The 17,134-nt window shown below is 37.8% G+C and overlaps 1 protein-coding gene across 3 annotated transcripts; it reads left to right on the forward strand.

The window, feature by feature from the left end:
- The first annotated feature begins 512 nt into the window (after positions 1–512).
- LOC135461371 (Fanconi anemia group G protein-like) lies at positions 513–16,138 on the forward strand. 3 transcript variants are annotated; one of them, XM_064738418.1, is made up of 15 exons: positions 513–713; positions 875–959; positions 2,036–2,171; positions 2,766–2,846; positions 3,420–3,574; positions 3,951–4,137; positions 5,021–5,160; positions 5,953–6,099; positions 6,986–7,140; positions 7,588–7,654; positions 8,409–8,604; positions 9,669–9,813; positions 11,858–11,961; positions 14,258–14,414; positions 15,477–16,138. In XM_064738418.1, the coding sequence occupies exons 3-15, from the start codon at positions 2,165–2,167 to the stop codon at positions 15,595–15,597; spliced, it is 1,662 nt and encodes a 553-aa protein (XP_064594488.1). In that variant the 5' UTR covers positions 513–713; positions 875–959; positions 2,036–2,164; the 3' UTR covers positions 15,598–16,138. The 3 variants fall into 3 exon arrangements, with proteins under 3 accessions (XP_064594488.1, XP_064594489.1, XP_064594490.1); XM_064738419.1 differs by having other exon boundaries at positions 875–950; positions 3,450–3,574; XM_064738420.1 differs by having other exon boundaries at positions 875–950; positions 2,769–2,846; positions 3,450–3,574.
- The last annotated feature ends 996 nt before the right edge of the window (positions 16,139–17,134 follow it).

Below are 17,134 nucleotides of genomic sequence, written 5' to 3' on the forward strand. Positions count from 1 at the left end.
GTTTGGTTCCGGGATAGACCAAATTGCCAAGACATCGATCCCACACTTTTCCAAAGTGGTGCAGCAAACTGATGCTCGCTGCCATTTTTATGGGTCAGAAGCATGGGGCGATCAGGTATATATTGCATCGGCTTGAAACAACAGAGGTTTACCATGAGAGATGAAAAGGCTTTCTTTCATCAGTGCCTTGGCTATTTGGTTTCACCCCAGTACCAAATTCACAGTGTTTTGCTGGGCACATGCTGTTTTTGTTGACAGGTAGGCATTTCCCCCAGTTAGGCATAAGCTTACTTGCCTTCGGTAAGGCGCCTCAGTGAAGCAGCACTAGATAAAAGAGCGTGGAAATCCGTCCTGCAACAAGGAGGCACATTAGATTCACTTCTACGGATTCCTTCGTCATCATATGACTGAAAAATTGTTAAGTATGACATTAAACCCCAGCAACTCAGTGAGTGAGTGTCTGACATAATTTATGGGTCTGGTTAATATGTAACCTTGATGTTTGCAGGTGTACCCAAATATACATGATGGAGACAAACTACAAGAAGGTTGAGGAAGACTTGAACAGATTACAGGAGTCATTTTCAAGATTTCACGACAGGCTTTTTGTCCAATGCAAGTCCCTAGCCACTCAAGTCATCTCCCAAGAGGAACTGTCTCCCCTGACTGAATGGGTTGCAGAAAACAACATTCTGTCATCAGAATTTCAGTTGGTATGTTTTCATAAAACTATTTTTAAAGTACACATGTATTGGCTTGCACAAACAGATACAGTCATAATTTGTGTGTGTGTGTGTGTGTGTGTGTGTGTGTGACATTGATTGTAAACCTTCGATAGATTAAAAGTTTTTTCAATTCATTTGATGTTTTTCAGATGAAGATTCAGAAGAAGCACAAAGAATGCAGAGAGCTACATTTGAAGTTTCACAAGCTGCTTAAGAAAGTTCAGAGTGAGTCAGGTAGTTTTATTAAGTGTGCAATCTCTCAACTCTAACAAATCCTTTAATTTTCTCTTCAAAGCAGTTTGAAAGCATATAAATTTAGCAAAAATTTCTGTTGACTTCATATTTCCACCATTTTCCTTCAGCAAATTATGCTTATTAACAAAATCAAATTTTCTTTCCAATTTAGCTGTTCATGTTAATACGCCGCTGCCATAAGGCAGAATGTATTATGTTACAGCAATTTTGTCCGTCTGTTCCATATTCGCGTCCGGGCTATATCTCAAGTTGTTTTTTTGCGTAGAGTTTTAATTTTTGGTGGATATATATATACACAGATAAGGATGGGTTGCAACTCACATTTGTCCATTTGTGCAGTTGTCATGATGACCAGGTAGCCATTTTCCTTACACATACTACATAAATAGATAATGAGTTCATGACCGGGCTCTAACTCCAACTTTTTTCCATGTAGAGTTTTAATTTTTGGTGGATACATACATAAACAGATAAGGATGGGTTGCAACTCACATTGGTCCATTTGTGCGGTTGTCATGGGTACCAGATTGAAATTCCGCTTTGTATACTGTATAAATAGATATGATTTCATGTTTGGGCTATAACTGATGATGTGTTGCAACTCACATTTGTTGATTTTCATAGTTGTCATGGTAACCAGATAGCCATTTTCCATATATATATACTATTTAAATAGAAATGATTTCATATCCGGGCTACAACTCCAACTGTTTTCCGCATAAAGTTTTCATTTTTGGTAGACACATTTGTCGCTGGTATTCTTTTATACATTTCAAACAAATGCATTTGTTGTGGTGTATGTTGTGTTCGCCTGAACTTTTGTTTTTATTAGGTTAGACTTGGCAACTGTTACATCCTACATCATGATATATGTAGATAGCCACATTTGTAAATAAACTATGGTTTTCCTGGCTGCTCCCTGAAATAGTCCTGTCTTCTTGTCTAAATGATTCTGTTCTTGAAATGAAAAGCTGCTCAGTTTTGGTTGAGATATCGTATATACGGTCACCAGGGTCACCATGAGAAAATGATAGTTGATTAATGTATTGTTGTAGGTTTGCTTGTATCAAAAGAGAGGGGCCGAATTAGAGCTGTGCGTTTTGTATAACTGTTTACAATCAGAGCAGGGATTGGACACAGCATCACATCACTGGCCTCCACTCATCTTGGATTCCCTTGGAAGGATGCAGAGTAAGTTGGGTATCGGGGTTGGGGATTTTGTCAACTCATACATAAACCTCAGTATCGTCATATTATAAAAATATGGATATGCTATGAAACAGCAATTGAAATTAAGAACCACTACATATAATTTATTTATTTATTGATTGGTTTTATACGTCTTACTCAAGAATATTTCGGTTACATGATGACATTCAGCATTATGGTGGACGGAAACCCACAATCATCCACAGGTTGCTGGCAGAGCTCCCAACGTTACGCCAAGAGAAGAAGCATTGGTGATTGTAACAGTGAGATGCACCTGAGTCATTGTGCTAAGCTATCCCAGGCTCCATATATAATCTGAAAAAAAAAAAATGGTAGGATGGTATCCTACTGAAAAAAAATGGGTATAAAATTCCAAAAGTCATATAACCTCTAAAAATGGAATTTTTGAGGTGAATTTTTAGGGTAAGTACAAATATTGAACATAATGTTATTAGTGGACATGTTTAAATTAAAGTGTTTGTCAGCGTTGTAAATCTGATCATATGATTTATTATTCACATTAGTGATATCACAATCATTTGTCATAGTTATTATTTACTATTATTCTGTGAACAGCAGAGGAAAACCAAATAAAAAGTGTGCAGGGTTTCCCAGGTCTTGTACAGAAATTATCTTGGGATTCGAGCATAACAGCTGGTAAGTTTAAATATTAAATAGATCTCGAACAGTTTGTTTATTGGGAATATGAAATCATCAAATTTGCTTTCAGCAGCACTTCTGAAATGGTGTGTACGTTAATAATGTTTGTCTGATGTATTTTGTAGGTGTGGTAGAATGAGAATTACATGTACATGTTTATTTTACGTGTAGAATTAAGAAATAATGACTTTAATGTTCGTCCACACAACATTCCTAAATAATTATTTGCATTGATCGCTTCATATTTTAGACGGACATTTTTTTTCTTTGGATTTCCATTTTTTCTTCTTGATGGGGGGGGGGAGAGGGAGCTACTTTCTGTCCTTATCCTCTCTTTCTTTTCCTTTTTTTGTCATATTTTTTTTGTCCTTGTTTCACCAACTGTGGGGTAAAAGTTTCAGTGATTGCCCAGGTTTCAACACCTGTAATTTTCCAGCACACTTCCTGCCTTCTCTCAGCACAGCATATCCATGCTATTTTCAGAGAGAGTTTGATCCAGATTATGGCAAATTTTACTTGTTAAAGTCATATTTTGTTGTCATTCAGAGGTGAATGATTTTTTCTGTTTAGAAAAGAGAGCTCGTGTTGCCTATATTGTAGGTGTGCGCAGTGTCTGTGTGTTGTGGGCTGCTGGGCTGATCAGGTCAGGGGATATAGAGACAGCTCAGCAAGTACTTACCTCTCTACTAACACTGCCTGGTGGAACTTCAAGACTCACTGATAAGGTAAAAGGAAAACTTAAACCTTTATTTTTCATTATATGAGGCAATTTGACAATAATTATCTTAAAAATGGGACGTGTCAAAGGCACTTTGATGGCATACTCCGCATAAGTGAAGATCTGTTTCTGAGTGTGAAAATGCCTGAATTTAGCTAAGAATTAGGTATAAAATTGGTGACCTGAGTACTGTTAGGGCCTCATTGTGGTGGGTTTAACATGGCATTTCAGTGCGGCAGCGCTGTTTGTAAGCACTGGAGCATTCCTGCTTTAAGAACACACCATTGTGACATTAGAGGAACATTACTACATGGTATTACTAAATTTCTTCATTATATCATCGGTTAAGTAGCTGATTGCTTGTCTCCTTACCTTCTTTGTAGACCCCCGTACAGTTTGCAGTGCGGTTACATCAGGGATCTCCCCCACTGACTGATGAAAACACTAAGGCCTTGGTGTATATCCTTCTGGCCTCCTGTTATCTTTCCAAGGATAAATTAGAAAACTGCAGGGAGATGATAGTGAAAGCAAACGTGACCAAATTTAAACCCCTCAGCATCTATATCAAAGGTACCTATTACACCTGTTATGTTGTTTAAAATGAGGCAAATGTCGCAGAAGTCATGTTTTTATGCACATTTGTGTTCTGCATGTTGTAATTAAAAATATTCACTCACCAAGGTAAACTCCAGCTTATGCTAGCTTAATTTCCAGTCATACTTGGGAGGGTCTAACAGCAACCTGCGGATGGTTGTGGGTTTCCCCAGGGCTCTGCCTAGTTTTGTTCCACTACAACATTAACGCTGGCTGCCGTCCTAAGTGAAATATTGTTTTGTTTTTTTTTCTTTGCATAAAACTTAAAGGAAATAAATAAATAAATAGTAATTAAAAATATGTAGGTATTTATTGGGAGTGATGAAACTTCTGTGCATATGTATTCATATGATATTGAGAGACACATTTCATATAAACCTGATACAGATATCAGGAATTAGGGCAGCTTCTATGAAACGCAAGTATCAGTGTGCCATAATATTACAACATTTGCTTCTGAGATTGTCATGATTATGAGAGCTGTGAAAATGAATTGATGAATATTTTAGCCATTTTGTGGAAAGTATTATGTTTAGTGAGCTCTTCGTCAGCTTTCACTTATTTATTATTTATTTGATTGGAATTTTACACCATACTCAAGAATATTTCAGCTGTACAATGGCAGCCAGCATTGTAGTGGAAGGAAACCGGATAGAACACTGGGGAAACCCACAACCATCCTTTTCACTCATTAATTTGTTGTATAATATGGTTAGAATGAACTGAAAAAAGGGTTAAAAGTGGTCTTATTTCCCTCTGTAAAATGAAGTCAATTACCACATTGTCTTAGCCTGTAGGTATGAATTTGTAACTTGTCTTAGTCTGTAGTTACGAATTTGCTTTACATGTAATGTTATAGCTTGGAGCCTGTACAAAGAGCAGAGAGCTACAGATGGAGTAACAGCCCTGCAAGCCCTGACCCCAGCTGATTTGGAGAGCACAGAAGTCTGCCTGAGAGCCAGAATACATTGCCTGACAGGCTGCTTTCTGTCCAAACTGGTAATTCTGGCTTCACTAAAAGTTAAGATGTAAAAAAAAAAAAAAAAAGACCTAAAAACCTTCAAAACAGGACAGACATTAGCAAAACTTTTTACTTTTTTTTTTCTTTAGAATTTTCTCAGTTATACTCATGTTGAAATGCATTTGAATGAATCACTGTAAAAACTTAACTCCACATCTGCGGAACTTTTGAAACACATTTGAAACAATATTTCAAGGTAGGTATCATTTAGAGGATAACTGAGTTCACATCAGGCAGATTAATTGTTACATTACTGTGGAGAAACCTGTCCTGTGACATATGGATCAACTCATAATTGGTCCGCATGGATCACTTTCAAGTTTACAAACTTGAATATTTACTATCATAAATGTCCTGTATATGTAAAACTTAGGTTTTCTAATGATTTTGTTATCCCATTCCCACTAGCCTATAGAAGAGGGATAGTATGCATGAACTTGACATGTCATCCATACCAGTGCTTTGTTTGCCCTATTTCTTCTAAAATTGTAGACAATCTGGTCTGCTCATTTTAGCAAACATATATATAATTCTAGCAGGAATACTGAATTTCTTTTTTTCTCTCATGGTTAGATCATCTAATGAACAACACACTCATATCTTTACTTTCCCAAAAGGCTGGTAAAGACATGTAATATTCTACTTTCAGCACTACTAGTATCTGTCCCAAATTTTAGAAGAATTCGGGTATGTTATGTGCCAATTTGACAATGACTGTTGCTGGAGTTTTTATACCAATTCCATGGGTTTCTGGAATTTGTATGTTACAGGGAAAGCCTCATACTGCAGTCCATCACTTGAAGGCAGCACTAGAGGCAGACTTCAGGTACACAGTGGCACTGTACTACATAGCTGAGCAGTACAAACAGCTGTGCATGGAGAGTGCAGAACTCGAGGCTTTGAACCTACTTATTACGGTTTGTGGAGATTTTCTTCTTCATCGTTACGTTATCAAAAATTGTGGAACAATGCAGTCAGCAGTGTATGGAAATCGCAGAACTGAAGGCTTTGAAACTACAATGTACTTCGTCTTGTTTTTGTAGATTTTGTCTTAAATTTCTATACTGTGATGTGAAGTAGTTTAATAGCAGGAAGATTTAAGTCTTAAATTCCGTTTTTCTACAGATTTGCTGTTTGATAGATAACAAGAGCATTTTATTTTTAAGCTTTTGTAATGTGGAATTTGTAGCATCGCTCCAACATTTGACTGATTACATCATGTCTCCATCAGTTGGTCGAAACAACTTTTTTAGCTATTTTAGACTCATAGAATGTGTGGTTTCAGTAATGATAAGTTGAATGAATGAATGATTATGGCTTAACGCCACATCGGCAATTCTGCAGCCATATCGTAGCGAAATAATAAGGTGAAGCATGGAATCTAAACATCTAAGATTGTGTCAAGATACAAGACTTTTTTGTTTTGCTAAATTAAATTAAGCATTTTGTTTCATAAATTGGGACAAAATTGAAGACTACATATTCTTTAAAATGAGTAATATACATAATATATATATACTAATATATTTGAGCTTTAAGCTAAAGATCTTTCAGAGTGATGACACGGCTAGTAAAAAAAAAGACTGCTTTTGGGAGGAGATGCATTCAGTTAAAGTAAAAAATAAATTTGACAAACACATGTGCCATGGTGTATATATATGTGTGTATATATATATATATATATATATATATATATATATATATATATATATATCCTTCTAGCCAGAGGGAGTTAAAATATGATGTTTATTAAATCGTAGCGTATTATCAACTCACTAGTTGTGTTGTTTTGTATTGTTTTAGACACTAGAGAACAGCTCAGGAACTCCCGCCCCATGTGATGTGACTTTGGATCAGCAGGTATCGTCAGCAGTCATCAGACTGTTAGATCTGCCCTATACTGTCAGTGTGGTACAGGTACAGTACTTGCTGGCTGTCAGGTGCCTAGAACTACACAGGTCAGAATGATTTACACAATACATGCACTGATATTCTACAGCCTTGCTGAGGCTTCTATATTTCTATATCTAGTACTTTATTTTATATCTAGGTCTCTTAGTCAGAGTTTGTTTTATCTAAAGATGTAATTTGACCATTGTGAACAAGATACACGTCATAAAAATTATAAAAAAAAGATTTCAGAATCATAAATACTAAATTAAGCCCATTGTCTGATGTTGCTTTCAGTATTTACAGTGGTTCAGTTAATGTTCTATTGGAATTTTGAGCCATGCCCCTTTTTAAGGACCAATTAATGCTCCTTTGTACAGCTCAAATTAGAAACCTCTAAAACCAGTTCATGTTATAAATCTTTGATATGAAAAATCTCATGTGGATTGTTTTTTATTAAAGTCATTTAGTGGTTCAAAATCATGTTTCAAATTTTTCTACATATACTCTGGCAGATATAAGGCAGCTTACCAGAGGTACATGGACCTGATGGCTGTGATAATGAAATCTGATGTGATACAGGTAACTGTTCAATGGGATGCACTAGTTTTTGATTTGACAAAGTGGTTCCCTGATTAAAATGGATCGCAATAGCTCCAGGTGAAGTTAGTAACTGCAGCATCATACTACAGACATTGTGTGACTTACAATAGCTTGAAACTGTTTTTACGCAAAATTCATCAAAAACTTCTTTAATGTCAGATCACGTAATCAGGCAATTTCACTTCAAACCTCTCAGTGTTGTCGCTGGCTTCCCCTCCAGCCATACATGGGAAGATCTGTCAGCAAGCTGTGGGAGGTCATCAGTTTCCCCTGGGCTGGGTCAGGTTTCCTCCCACCATAATGCTGGCCGCCGTCGATGAAATGTTCTTGAGCCTGGCGTGAAACACCAATCAATTAATTAAATAAATAAATAAATCTCAGAGTTGCCTTCACTGTACAGCAATGAGCAGTGCATGCATTTGAATTCATTTTGAAAATGATGTATTGTGGGGTGCAAAGAGTACAGATATTGTGTTCTTTGTGATATTATAGAAAGGATACTTTAACATCTCCCACCTAGCCAAATCCATGTATATTACATAGTTCATGTGATTATTCTTACGTTCATGAAACCTTTGAGAGCTTCTTAAACTATTACATCCCAACAGTGTTTGAATGTAAGAAGTCGTGAATTATTTGAAACACATGAATTTACTTGTTAATTATTCAGTTTAAAGAAAAAAGAAAAAAAAAGGAGGTCAGTGGCTTGAATTTTTCTTTGTTGATGTTGCAGTGTGACGGAAAGTTGATCAAAATACCTAGATTACATCAGATTTTCCTGGAGACCATCCAGTCCAGCCTGAAGTGTAAGAAACTAGAGGAGTGTGTGACCCTCTGTGACCAGGCCTTGCTGTCTGGGCCAGTGGGTGTCACTTCTGAATGTATACCTCCTGCTGCTGATCCATACACCACCTTAACTGATCACACAGGTAGAATTTCTTCTTTCCTTCCCTGACCAACATACCAAAAGGTCATTGTCAGTGCAGCCTATTTTCTTGACCATGAGATCTTCTCACTGGATTGTCAGCTACATTGTGTAACTGACGATTGGTGGTTTACCTCAGGCACACCGGTTTACCTTGGTCATGCTGTTGTAATCTTGGGCACACTGGTTTACCTTAGGCACGCTGTTATGATCTTGGGCACACTGGTTTACCTTGGGCACACTGGTTTACCTTGGGCACGCTGTTTTGATCTTGGGGACAATGGTTTACCTTGGGCATGCTGCTTTGATCTCAGGCACGTAGGTTTACCTCTGGCACACTGGTTTACCTTGGGCATGCTGTTTTGATCTTGGGCACACTGGTTTACCTTGGGCATGCTGTTTTGATCTCAGGCACGTAGGTTTACCTCTGGCACACTGGTTTCCTCCACCCATATTTTTTGTATACAGAGTTAAAACACCAATGAAATAAAGTAAATTCATTTTATATATATAGTATGATGCGATTTATTGAAAGAAGTCATTCAGGGAAAAGGAAAATAATGTAAATAAATGTATGGCTCTATTGCATTACTATTAAAGGTTTTCAGCAAAATTTAATGCCAATAAAACCATTCATTTCTGATTTCAAACTGTCATGTACTAAATACCCTGTATGAAAAGGTTTGACAATTCCTATGGCACAATACTGGACAAGAATGCTTTTGTTGAAGAGGGTTGTATGTAGTCTAAAGACCTTAGTCTGTTGTCAAGGGTGGCACATACAATCTTTTTCTCAGTTTCAGTGTTTAGTGTTAATGGTGTAGGAGTTCCCAACTTTAACCAATACACCCCAAAAATTTAACTGTACAGACTTTTTTTTATCTGCAATTTTTATTTTCTAACTCAACCTTTGAATTTGGAGAGCAAAGACATTAGTAATCATTTATATCACCAATCCTTGAACATTATTAATTAAACAAGCAAATTGTAAATTCTCAAGTGCAGTTTGAATTTGTTAAGATTACTGGCCTGTTTCCTGTAGAAACTTTTCCCTGTGACAAATTATAGCTGGCAAGCGAAAGAGGGTGGCATCCAGCCAGCAGATGTGTGAAGAAGACTCATCAGCCAATCATATTACAGCATGTCTGTTTCACAAGGCAGAGGCTCTGCAGTTACTGGGGGAGCTGCAGGAAGCTGCTCACACACTGCATAGGTATTTAACCATTCTTGATTCCTCAGAGTTTTTATTTTATTTATTTATTTATTTTGATAGGTGCTTTACGCCGTACTCAAGAATATTTCATTTATACAACGGCGGCCAGCATTGTGGTGGGAGGAAACCGGGCAGAGCCCAGGGGAACCCATGACCATCCGCAGGTTGGTGGCAGACCTTCCCGCGTACAGCCGGAGAGATTCCTCAGAGTGATCAGATATTTAGGCACAAATCTATGTAGCAAATCTGTGTTTATTTATTTATTTATCTATTTGATTGGTGTTTTACACCATAATCAGGAACATTTCACTTGTACAACGGGGGCTAAGATTATGTTTTTTAAGGAAACCGAGCAGAGCCCAGGGCAAACCCAGGACCACCCGCAGGTTGCTGACAGACCTTCCCACCTACGGTCTGAGAAGCAAATCTATAAGACAAATGCGTATGTGGGAAGGTCTGCCAGCAACCTGCGGATGGTTGTGGGTTTCCCCCGGGCTCTGCCCGGTTTCCACCCACAATAATGCTGGCCGCCGTCGTATAAGTGAAATATTCTTGAGTACGGCATAAAACACCAATCAAATAAATAAAATAAATAAGACAAATCAGAGTCTCCTACTGCCCTGTCTGTCCCCTTATCTATTCTCCCTTGTATTAAGGAATTGTTAGCATTCATATTTCTGTGTAGTAAAAAAATCTTTATAACAGGAAATGGGACATGGTCCTACATTTAGTTTTTCAGTATGACCTCCAGACCTTCTGCAACCAACACATACTTTGACAACAGACTCTTTTCAAAGCTTTAATCTGATAAAGGTCATTAAAACAAACGCTTTGAAAAAAGAATTATTTTAAAGCTGTAGACCTACTTGGAGAAATTTCTTTGAAAGCCAAAATAGAGAAAGGTCATAAAAACACATCTTTTGAAAACAGAATTAATTTAAAGCTGTAAAATTCATGAAAACATACTTTGAAAACACAATTGTTTAAGAGTTTTACTGATTTTCAATGATTACCATCCACATTGAGTTACACTGGTTAAAAGTGTCTCACAAGTTTAAAAAAGCAACAAAACTAGGTGATAGATAAATTCAACATGAGTTATTCTTTACGGCTTTAAGTGACATGGTCGCTCAAAATTTGGATTTTTAAACAAATTCTGATTGCGATGTCTTAACAAAGATTTAAGGTTCGTTATAAACTAAATCCCTCACGTTGAAATAAAAAATATTCATTGAGTCTGTAGCTTGTACGAGGCCAGAGAAATCCTGCTGTTATTCGAATTCAACACAAGGAGGGCAGTCCATTTTGTCTCATTAATATTCAAGCGGAAGGGCCCAAAGCATATGCGCAGAGTTCAGAAACTTCCCTAAGATACCAACTTTCGATCAGTTGATGTACACATTGATACATGCAGAGTACAGCAGCTTACACAGCATTGAGAAAAGGTTACGAATAATCTTCTCATTGAACTAAGTATCTGTTCGAAGTTTAACACCCCCTGCCCACAACAACAATATTTGCACCCACCTATCAAGCAGTAGTTTTGCGTGAGACCCTTTTCTTTCTTCTGTGTACTCCACCATTCAAACTGACCACCAGTTACAATTTTAGACTTGCTTGTCAACCTGTCAAGCTCTTTTTTTTCTTCTCTTTTTGGCTGATCCTGTCACAGGCGAGGTGTGAGTCCTTCTTTTACGTGTGTAATCAGCAATGTTTGTTTACATATGAAGTTTACAGAGCGCTGTGCGCATTTTCCGTTTCCACTGAATTGACAGCGCCTCATTTAAATTCATTTAAATTTAAATTCTGGCAGAATTCTTAGTTTTCAGTATTTTTGCTATTTTTGAATATTCACTTAACGTACTATGCTGGGGGTGGGATTAATGAAAAACTTGTAACTTTTAGTTCATAAGAAAAATACCCAGTACTCATGTCAGTCTGTAATAACGCAAAAATACTTAATATCTGGGTGACCATGTCACTGTAAGATTGAAGTAATAATGTTTGACCATGAATTGAGTTTTGAATGTCATCATATTCACAGTGCAGCAGATCAGTTGGAGAAGAGGTTAAGTGGAGTAACAGAGGAAAGAACACATGGGGATTCTGATCATAGACCACAAATGAAAAGAGCTAGACTCTCATCAGGTAATATTAAAGAGGAAAACAGCTCATATTTATAAAGCGAGCTACAGATGCTTTTGTAAATTTTTGTCTTCATTACTAAAACACTGTTTGATCAGTTTGATACATTTGCAGTCATATTTTGCTTTTTAGCTGTAACGAGCAGTTTTTTGGGTGGACAGCAATTCTCTTGTTGTTGGCAGGTTAGAGATATTGCTCTTACTCTTGACTACCGGATGCTCTATAGGCTTGTGACATTTTTTCTTGTTTCATCTTTGTTTCACCAGGCGCTATAAAGAAGAATTGCATTGCTTTAATATAAAGGCATCCTTAGTTTAGATGACTTCATTTAAGCTTTCTTGAATTTTGATATCGGTGGCTTGACAGTAAGGTTATGCCAGGAAGTTTGTCAGGCACTTAACAATTCTTGCTTTCATCATCCTAAAAAACATAACTGTTGTAGTCATTCTTAAATATGTAGTTACTAACTTATGTTTCACTAGCAAACTACTTTACTGCTTTGTCCGTTGTAGAACTGGGAGAGCCAGTGCCTCCAGATCCACCGTATGTGACTTTATCTCAGATATATGAGCGATTGGGTAGAGTATCCTCCCAGCAAAACAAACACAGCAAGGCTGTGCATTACTATAGACTGTCTGTGCAGCTTCACAAAGGTAATGAAGGTCAACTACCTAAAATTTCGTCAATTACACATTTTGTCTTATTCTGATAGTTTATTAATCTAGATATTAATCATAGATAGTAATCTTTGAAAAAGGTTTTCAGGGTTGTTTGGAAGGCAGGGTGATGTCTTGCTGGAAAAATGTAAGTTTCAGAAAGTAATATTTTAAGATGTTTGTTGGCTTCTAAAATGCACTTTTGGGTATGAAATTTTGGTTATTTATCGTAGGTCAAATGAGACATGCGTTCAATACCTCTCACAGACAGGGAGTTTTCTAGATTCTCATGCATCCATCGTTTTCGAGGCCTTTGAAGCTGTCACTGGTATTCTCATGTAGCCTTACATGAAGTTTATTGGAGGCCATTGGCTTTCGATCAGTGAGATGACATACATTGCGACTATCATGGGGGAAATGTTTGCCAGTATTGCTTGCCAGATGTTGATGGTTTACCTTAATCTCTCATTTTCTCCACCAATGATATACCGGTCGCCATCATATAAGTGAAAAATCCTTGAGTATGGCATTAAACAACAATCAGAAAGCTAAAGTCTGAATCAGCACTTGCAAGGTATTGTCACCAAGGTGGAATTAATGTCTACATTGAATTTACTATGTCCCTTGCAATAATCTGGTAATTGTGTGTCAGCCCACTGATAGGTCTTCCGATGAGCCAGGTTTTTGGCTTGGACAAGTAGGCCTATTGTTCAGTAATCTCTCAGCTTGGGCCGGCAGACATTTTGATAACTAATCCCCTAACTTCCTTTTTCACCTTCCTGTCTAGCAAGTCAGAACGTGTCAGGTCAAGTCAAGTGAGTGAGAGAACAGGTTCTAATTAGATGTTTGATTTAGTATAAAAGGCCTATTCTTAACTTGGTAAGGCAGTTAGGAACTTTACTGTCACATTAGGGTTATGTACCCCTACACTGCAAAGAGTGTGTTCTAGTTGGCATTAGGGAGCCTATCTCATGTCATTTACTCAGTTGTAGTGGATGTTCCTACCATTAATAAATTGTACATAGTTGTTGTGTTACAACACTGTCTTCTGGATTTATTTATGTGCTCATTGAGCCACATCTCTGCTAGCCCCCGAAAGAAACAGCGATTTATGGATAATGGCTGGGTGATAATATCATGATCATTTTTGTGGAGTGAGTGCTTAGGGTTTAACATCGTACTTTATATATTTTTCAGTCATATGACAATGAAGGAGCCCTCAGAGTGGAATGTACGTGTAATGTGCCTCCTTTTTGCAGGACGGATTTCCACTGCTCTTTTATCTAGTGCTACTTTACTGAGACCACTTACCAAAGACAAGTAAGCCGCCCCACCCAAGCCATTATACTGATGTGGGTCAACCAGTCATTGCACTATCCTCTTAATGCTGAACGCCTATCGAGGAAGCTTCAACTCCCTCTTTGAAGGTCTTAGGTGTAACCCGACCCAGGATTAACCCTGAATCTACCACCCCCGAAGCGGACACACTACCAACTGAGCCATCGGTGCCGGTCATCATCTTTGTGGATATTAATCTACAAAGTTATCTGTTTGTCATGGGCAAAAACAAGCCTTTCTACCTTCATCTCCAGAGAGCTGGACTTCTTTGACCGTTATGGTGGTATATTTTATTTAATTTGCAGATAATCAGACAACAGTGTACTTTTTGACCAAGGAGTTATTGTTGCTGAATAGATCCCAGGAAGCTGTTAGCATTTGGTTAGAGAGTAGGAAGATCAGCTCAAAGATGGACAGTTTTCAGCTTGATAGAGAAATACAGACCAGGGAAACCAAGTTGAAGTGAGTAAACTGAGACATTTTATTTACTGCATGAACTTTCTAACATGTGGAAAATGCTCATCAGTTGTAATCATTTGAGAATGTTCAGCTTTGCTTTGAATGGGTAAAGTACTGCACTATAAACTGCTAACCTTTAAATAATGAAGTTTGGGGTTTGGACCCAGCTCCTGTAAGATTTGCTGTGGAAGATTAACATGCACTTGACAAGGTGCAGCAGTTATCCTTGGATTTACTCTGGAGTCTTAAATCTGTGATTTTCCTCCACTCAGTCATGAAGAAATCATTAACCCGCTGTAAATCACCAAGCATATGAATAAATATATAGCTCTTGTGGCTTCGACTGTGACTGTATCTCAAATGGTTTGTCTCTCCTCTAGAAGGACCGTGGTTTTGGACATGATCTGCAGTTTACTGTTAACAATTGCATATGTGAACCACTCTTTTGAGTGCATGGTTACACTCAGTAGATACATAAGGTTTATATTTCACTTATAGTTTAGCTTGTAAAAATGCACTTTCAGAAGCACATAAAGGCCTTTATGATTCTTTAGACGCCAGTAATTACATTTTTCCTAAAGAAATTAATCACACTTCATAAAGAAAAACTTTTTAAATAGTGCTGTATAATGTGGATGAATTGACCAGAATCAAGTAAAATGAGTCTGTTGAGAAAAGCCAATCGTGAGGTGAAACATAGTACCGCAATTCTACCTTGCCGCATGTTTGCAAGATGTTTATTTAAGCATATTCTGAATGCATTATTCTGTGCTGACTGATAAAATTAGACTTTTTGTGAAGCCCTGAGATTGAACAATCCACCCAATGCAGTTTTATCTCCAAAATCTAATTTATAAATGTGCATAAATCGCGCTAAAAGTTTCTCTTTCATATGCGAAAAGGTTGAGGAATTAGGGTAGGTCATGTCTTGAAAATGAATCAATAACATCAGCCATGACACATCTTTTTGCAATTAACTTCACTGGGTAGTACCAAGAGCCTGGCAACAAGACACCTCTCCCAATCATGATAATTATCAAATGCTCTTTTCCTGTTGTTTTACAGAAACATGTCCAGTGACATCTCAGACAATCCTCCAAACAAACGTGAGCTTCTGGCCATGGATGTGAAAATCCTGAAGGCATTACTCCACCACAGACAGAATCATGTGTGGAGGGTCAGTTGAGATGAGACTAAACTCACCTTAACCAGAGGATGTTATAAAGTGTTCAGCTCAGACCACCAAGATTCCAAGACAGATTTTGATTTGTCAAGTAACATTTCTCACCAGGTTTCTGGTCCAGACAGATGGCATAATCACTGAAGGCTGACAGCAGCTCAAATTGAGTTAGAGAACTGCTTGACAAGGACAGCTGTCAGGAGAGACACCTTGTCTGGTGTAGCTCTGTTGGCTTATTTAACAGCAGCCTTCATTCAGTCAATATTGCTGAAACTGTCCACATAACCAGAATATTAGGAATAAATGGCATCCTATTGGGTGTCACATGTGTTGCTTTTGCGCATATTGGACATATATTTCCATTAATTTATCATAATTCCGTGAGGAAATGAAGAGGCAGATTTTGTGTCAAACTGTTAACACTAGTACAGTATGTGTCATGCTCGAATCTATTTGTGAGAAGGATTGACCATGTTCTCAGTTTAAATTCGGCATTATCTGTCAGATAAGTTAAATATTCTTGAATACAGCGATAACCAAATCAGATATAAACGTTAGTCAAATATATACATACAGTGTGGAGATTTCAGTAAAATGCTGTTGGGGGAGAGCCCCTGGACTGTTTAGCCTGATTTCAGTATATTATCACTAGAAGAGATGGAGTTGAACTCACAGCGACCGCATTGGTTGGAGAATCCTGGGTCATTGGGCTGTGCTGACGTGCCACCCCCTCGGCCGCGAAGGTCCCCGCTGAGAACTGAGGAAAAAAAAACCTAGATCTGATTGAACAAAACCAATGTGAAGGATTGCACTTTTCCAGAAATCGCAAGACTTGATGATCTCATCAATAATTCAGTATTTGTACATTTATTTATCCTATTTGCACCCAGTCCTCATCGAAATCTTCCTTGCCACCATATGGCTGAAATATTGTGCCAAAGTGACGTTCATTTACTCATTTTAATTTTTCATTTATTCATATCTTCCCCTGTGGATTGAAACCTTGCATTCAAAACCAACATTGGAAATGTACCCTTCAGTATTCCCTTGACAAAATCCGCTTTTTCACTGTGAAAAAGGCCATTGGTTTCAGAATAACTACTTTATGTAATGAGAAAAAGATTACTTCAAAAAAGATCCCAAGGAGTGATGCGGAATACAAAACATAAGGCGGTGTGGGTTTTGTATGACAACACTGAAAATCAACGGCGAGAATTCTGCCCGAAGAGTCAGTCGATACTTACCAATGTACATGCTTGTTCTCCTGACCATAAAAGACAAAATTACATTGTTTGATGTACGTCCTTGACGAGCCATAGTTTACCGGTTCAAACCTTGTGGTTATTTTAGGGGATTGGGTCGTGGTCAGATGGTTAAAGGCGCTTGTCTGTATTGTAATGACGCACGAGGTTTGTATGCTTCAATCAGCTCTTACTATTGTGGCCCTTGGAGGCTGGTTCTCAGAGAGGTAATATCACGCCATCCCAACACCATGACGTCGCATACTGACGGCATATGCCGACTTGGTATTTACGACCTGCAT

Source organism: Liolophura sinensis, chromosome 1, assembly GCF_032854445.1.
Source record: "Liolophura sinensis isolate JHLJ2023 chromosome 1, CUHK_Ljap_v2, whole genome shotgun sequence".
NCBI lineage: Eukaryota > Metazoa > Mollusca > Polyplacophora > Chitonida > Chitonidae > Liolophura > Liolophura sinensis.

What these genes read in the sequence shown, in the direction of transcription:
- LOC135461371 (XM_064738418.1), top strand. An exon ending in CACCTTAACTGATCACACAG is followed by an intron (nt 8,605 to 9,668) that starts GTAGAATTTCTT and finishes GACAAATTATAG; the next exon opens with CTGGCAAGCGAAAGAGGGTG. An exon ending in GCTGCTCACACACTGCATAG is followed by an intron (nt 9,814 to 11,857) that starts GTATTTAACCAT and finishes TCATATTCACAG; the next exon opens with TGCAGCAGATCAGTTGGAGA.